Source organism: Lathyrus oleraceus, chromosome 3 (assembly GCF_024323335.1).
Source record: "Lathyrus oleraceus cultivar Zhongwan6 chromosome 3, CAAS_Psat_ZW6_1.0, whole genome shotgun sequence".
Taxonomy (NCBI): domain Eukaryota; kingdom Viridiplantae; phylum Streptophyta; class Magnoliopsida; order Fabales; family Fabaceae; genus Lathyrus; species Lathyrus oleraceus.
In genome coordinates this window covers 341,288,203-341,292,854 of record NC_066581.1, presented here as the reverse complement: position 1 = coordinate 341,292,854, position 4,652 = coordinate 341,288,203, and the positions used below count along the sequence as shown (strand labels likewise).

Below are 4,652 nucleotides of genomic sequence, written 5' to 3'. Positions count from 1 at the left end.
CCAAACGTTAATTGGTCTAGTGGTGATTGACGCTAGACTTGGTAGGGAGAACCATGATCGATCCTTCACAACTACAATTGGAAGGGGCCTAAAAAAACTTGATGTCAGAACTAATCCTTGAACCGGATTAATCGATCAAGTGGATCGAATATTGATGGTAAAAAAAAGAGTTTCTTGAAAATGAGCATGAGATTTACATAAAACATACAATGGAGTCTCTTTGATATAATTTAATTTTTAATTGAAAAAAATGAGAGCATTATTTAAAAAAGTATACTAATAGATTATTTAGCCAACTAAAGTATAATATATATCTATCTATCTATCTATCTCTCTCTCTCTATCTATCTATCTATCTATCTATCTATCTATCTATCTATCTATCTATATATATATATATATATATATATATATATATATATATATATATATATATATATATATATATATATATATATATATATATATATATCAAAAATTGTATTTATTGGAATTTGAAGTGTGTCTCTTAAAGATTCTTCTCATCGTTTGCTAGCTCAACCAAAGAAATAGATGGATTTTCTTTAAATAAAATTAAGAAATGACATGTATATGATTTATACATTGGTCGAAAATTGAGCGATTTTCATAAACTGAGTTAGGGTCTTTTATATGGAAGAGAATCTTTTGTATGGAAGAGAATCTTTTGTATGGTTGCTTCCAAATTTCTTTTAGTCATTTTCATAAACTGAGTTAGGGTCTTTTATAGAGAAAAATACTTCCTTAACTATTAATTTTGGAGTGCTCTTTCATTTGATACTTAAGATTTTTTTAATAAGCCTATTTTTTCAATTAAATTTCTAAAATAATTATTTTTTCGAAATATTTGCCGAAATAACCATGTTTCTAAGCGCCAGTTGCATTGACGCATCCAATGAAAATGCTAGTCATTGGCGCCACATGCACTGACACATCCATGACCAAGGCGCCATTAGGAGTGACACATGCATCTGTAGGCCATGTGTAGGCGCCACATGCAATGGCGCATGCATATTCCATTCTATGTGTGTATCAATGCATGTGGCTACTGCTCCACCATCCATCTATAAATACAAAGCTTCACCTCCCATAATTTTTCACATAACTTCTTACCCTCTCCTTCCATTTTTCTTCATTCTCCTTCGATTTTCTTTAAAATGTCTTCATATTCATTCTTCTGTCCTTATATTCATAAGAGAAATACCGATTTAATTTTTTCAGCAGTGCAGCCTACGATGAAGATTCGACTTTGGAATGTAGATATGTTCGAACATCTAACAAGACTTGAACCGTTGGTTAGATGGAGAAATTGCATATGGTGAAAGGATTAAAAGAATTTAATGGCTTGATACGACGTTCAACCAAAATGGAGAAGTTCGTTTCTGGGTCAATATTAAAACTGACAGAGACGATCACAATACGATGTATACGTCTCACAAAATTGTTTTGATGGTTGTAATCGCATAGTTATAGTGTTTATGTGTTGTATTTGTTTGTGATGTTATTTTATTTGTTGTAGTTTCTTGTGTTGTTGTTTAATTATTGTATTTGTTCTGCTTATCATATGAAATGAATGTTATTTTTAATATAAAGCAAAAGAGTTACAATTAAAATTATCTTGTTGTGCTTGTTCCTACACTAGGACAGCTAGTACGATTATGACGAGATTGACGATATGAGCTACATAATCTAATCATTTTGTTTGCCGTATCTATTTCAGTTTGAATACGAGTGTTATTTGGACGACTGTTTTCTTTCTTCGCATTATTTCATTGTGCCAGAGAATGTCCCATTGATATGCAGACTAATAATCCCCTTTTGCTGCCACTAAAAATCTAATTTTGTAAATATTGCAAAGGTTTATAACTTTATAAACATTGGATAGTTAATTGGAAGGATCCCGTCGAACCATTGAACATGCCGCTATGACATGGGAGCAGGGCATAGAAAGGCTTGAAACTTTCTGCAGTCACACCAACCTCTATCTAGTTCCACTCAATAGTGTCCCCTCGACATGCCTTCGTTGTGATCCATTGACTCATCAACACTGTATCAACCTTTAGTACGGTCAAACACCGTGACCACATGTGTGTTAGCTTTGACAACTTCCTCTTTAATGAATTTCTTTGAAGCATCACTGAACAACTGCCCATATTGTAACATTGAACTTCAGTCACCATTGCATCATGTCAGCACTCAAAGACCCCAAACACCTCAGGGAAATCGCGGGACACCTTGAAGACACACTAACGCACCGGGATGTGGAACATGGAGGCGTTTCAATCAGACATGTAATTGATTTTCTTGTCAATTGTTATGTATTTTAACTTCATATTATAATATTAGTAATTATTTTCTATTTATCAATTTAATTTAATTATTTATAAGTATAAAATATAAAATAAAATAAAATAAAATTATATATAGCCTGCGCCACATTCAATGACGTATATACATGATGTATTGTATGTATGCGTCAATTGCATTGACTTCATTGCATGCATGGGGCGGCAATTGTATGGACTGCATTGACTTCATTGCATGCATGGGGCGGCAATTGTATGGACGTCTATGCTCAATGGAAAAAATAGACGCGTTTGTCCAACTAATACATGTTTCATGAAAAATAATTATTCCAATAAATATTTTGAAAAAATAATTATTTTAATATTTTATTTGAAAAAGATAAATTATTTTTAAAAAATTCAATACTTAACGTTGGTTGTTGCGCCACTTAGTTCTTCTTTTTTCTCTTAATCCTAAACTCAAAATAAATGTTTTTAAAAGAGAATTAGAATTAAATATGAAAAAAAATACGATCTCTTAAAATTTATCAAGAGAAACAAATACATAAATAATTTAAAGAATAAATTGTAATGGTGAAAAATCGATTTAGAGTCTCATATGTACATTATTGTTCCCACTTATATAGAAAAATACAGTTAGTAATGTCATGTTGATTACACTTAATTGAATTATTTTTGTTAAAATAAACTGGTGGTGTAACCCGTGACATCACTTCTTCTCAACTGTCTTGATAGGAAAAGTCATAAATTCTTTTCCTTTCATACGTCTAGTCAAAAGATGACAACGTGTAGATTCAAAATGTCCAAACTCTATAAAACACAACAAAACCTTACCACAAATAAACACCAAAACAACTCACTTGATATAGTTACTAAATTCATAGAGAAAATTGAAGTGCTGCAATGGCTACAAATCAGGAAGATGTGAAACTCTTGGGAGCTCTTGCAAGCCCATTTGTGTGCAGAGTACAACTTGCTCTAAATCTGAAGGGAATTCAATATGAATTTCTTCCAGAAAAATTGCCTAACAAAAGTGAACTTCTTCTCAAATATAACCCAGTTTATAAAAAGGTTCCGGTTTTTGTTCACAATGAAAAACCCATATCAGAATCCCTTGTTATTCTTGAATACATTGATGAAACATGGAAACAAAGTCCAATCCTGCCTTCTGATCCTTACAAAAGAGCCTTGGCTCGTTTCTGGACCAAGTTCATAGATGACAAGGTAACTTCCTCTTTGATATATTTTCTTCATTTTTGTTCTCTCTGTATGTTGGTTTGAAATGGTTCTAATAATTTTGATGGTTTATATTATGAAATGTTAAAGATTGTGGTTCCTTCATTCAAATCTGTTTTCACAATTGATGAGAAAGAGCGTGACAAGAATATGGAAGAATCATCTGAGGCTCTTAAGGTTCTTGAGAATGAGTTGAAGGACAAGTTCTTCGGAGGTGAAGAGATTGGTTTTGTGGATATTGCTGCTGTTGCCATAGCTTTTTGGATTCCTTTGATTCAAGAGATATCAGGGTTGCAATTGTTTACTGCTGAAAAGTTTCCAAAGCTTTACAAATGGAATCAAGAATTTCTCAACCATCAAATTGTGAAGAAAAGTTTGCCTCCTAGAGAACCACTTTTCGCCTTATTCAAAGGTCGCTATGAGAGCCTTTTTAATGCTTCAAAATAAACCATGTTATAGAGTACTGAGATTCAGAATTTCAAGTGTATTATTGTCAGTCATTGATTTTTTGTTGTTAGGATTTTATTTCAAAATAATGTTTTGTAATGTGAGATGAGATTTCTCTCTCTGTGAAATCTAAGGATATTGTTGTGATTTTTCCATATTTGGATCTAATGAAAAATGTATGTTTTTATCCTATTCCTAACTAATGGTCAAGAAACATGAAGTAGCTGCAACCTTACATTGATTCAGTTTTAATGATTTTGTGAGACCATATTCCTCTTTCTTTTAAAATTAATTCTCTATTTCTTTTTATTTTTTTATTTTTGGCATTTGCTAGTTTTTTCTTTCTTTCTAGAATTATAAATGACAAAGAATTGTATTAGAAATGCTTATTTTAGTAATCGGTGATTAGGTAATGTTTGCAACATTTTAAAACTCAAACTGATCTACCTATTGGATTACAAAATTCTTGGTTGGACTATTAGGTAATTGGTTAGAGCGCATGACTTCTAATTCAACTTATACAAATTAAAAAATAAATTTTTTCAAATAAATTTTATAGCTGTAAAATTTTAAAAAAAAATCTATAAATGAATTCAAGCATATATAAGTTAAATAACAATTTTAAATAAAATTATAACTTCCAAA

The 4,652-nt window shown here is 31.2% G+C and overlaps 1 protein-coding gene across 1 annotated transcript; it reads left to right on the top strand.

Annotated features, from left to right (window-relative positions):
* Window positions 1–3,116: 3,116 nt before the first annotated feature.
* Window positions 3,117–4,206, top strand: LOC127127543 (probable glutathione S-transferase). The gene is made up of 2 exons (XM_051056746.1): window positions 3,117–3,548; window positions 3,651–4,206. Exons 1-2 carry the CDS (start codon window positions 3,228–3,230, stop codon window positions 4,005–4,007), a joined length of 678 nt encoding a protein of 225 aa, XP_050912703.1. The 5' UTR covers window positions 3,117–3,227; the 3' UTR covers window positions 4,008–4,206.
* The last annotated feature ends 446 nt before the right edge of the window (window positions 4,207–4,652 follow it).

Bases quoted from the DNA above. Each gene is read 5' to 3' on its own strand.
- LOC127127543 (XM_051056746.1), top strand. From the start codon at position 3,228: ATGGCTACAAATCAGGAAGATGTGAAACTCTTGGGAGCTCTTGCAAGC. The intron at 3,549-3,650 runs GTAACTTCCTCT...GAAATGTTAAAG, and splicing joins CCAAGTTCATAGATGACAAG to ATTGTGGTTCCTTCATTCAA.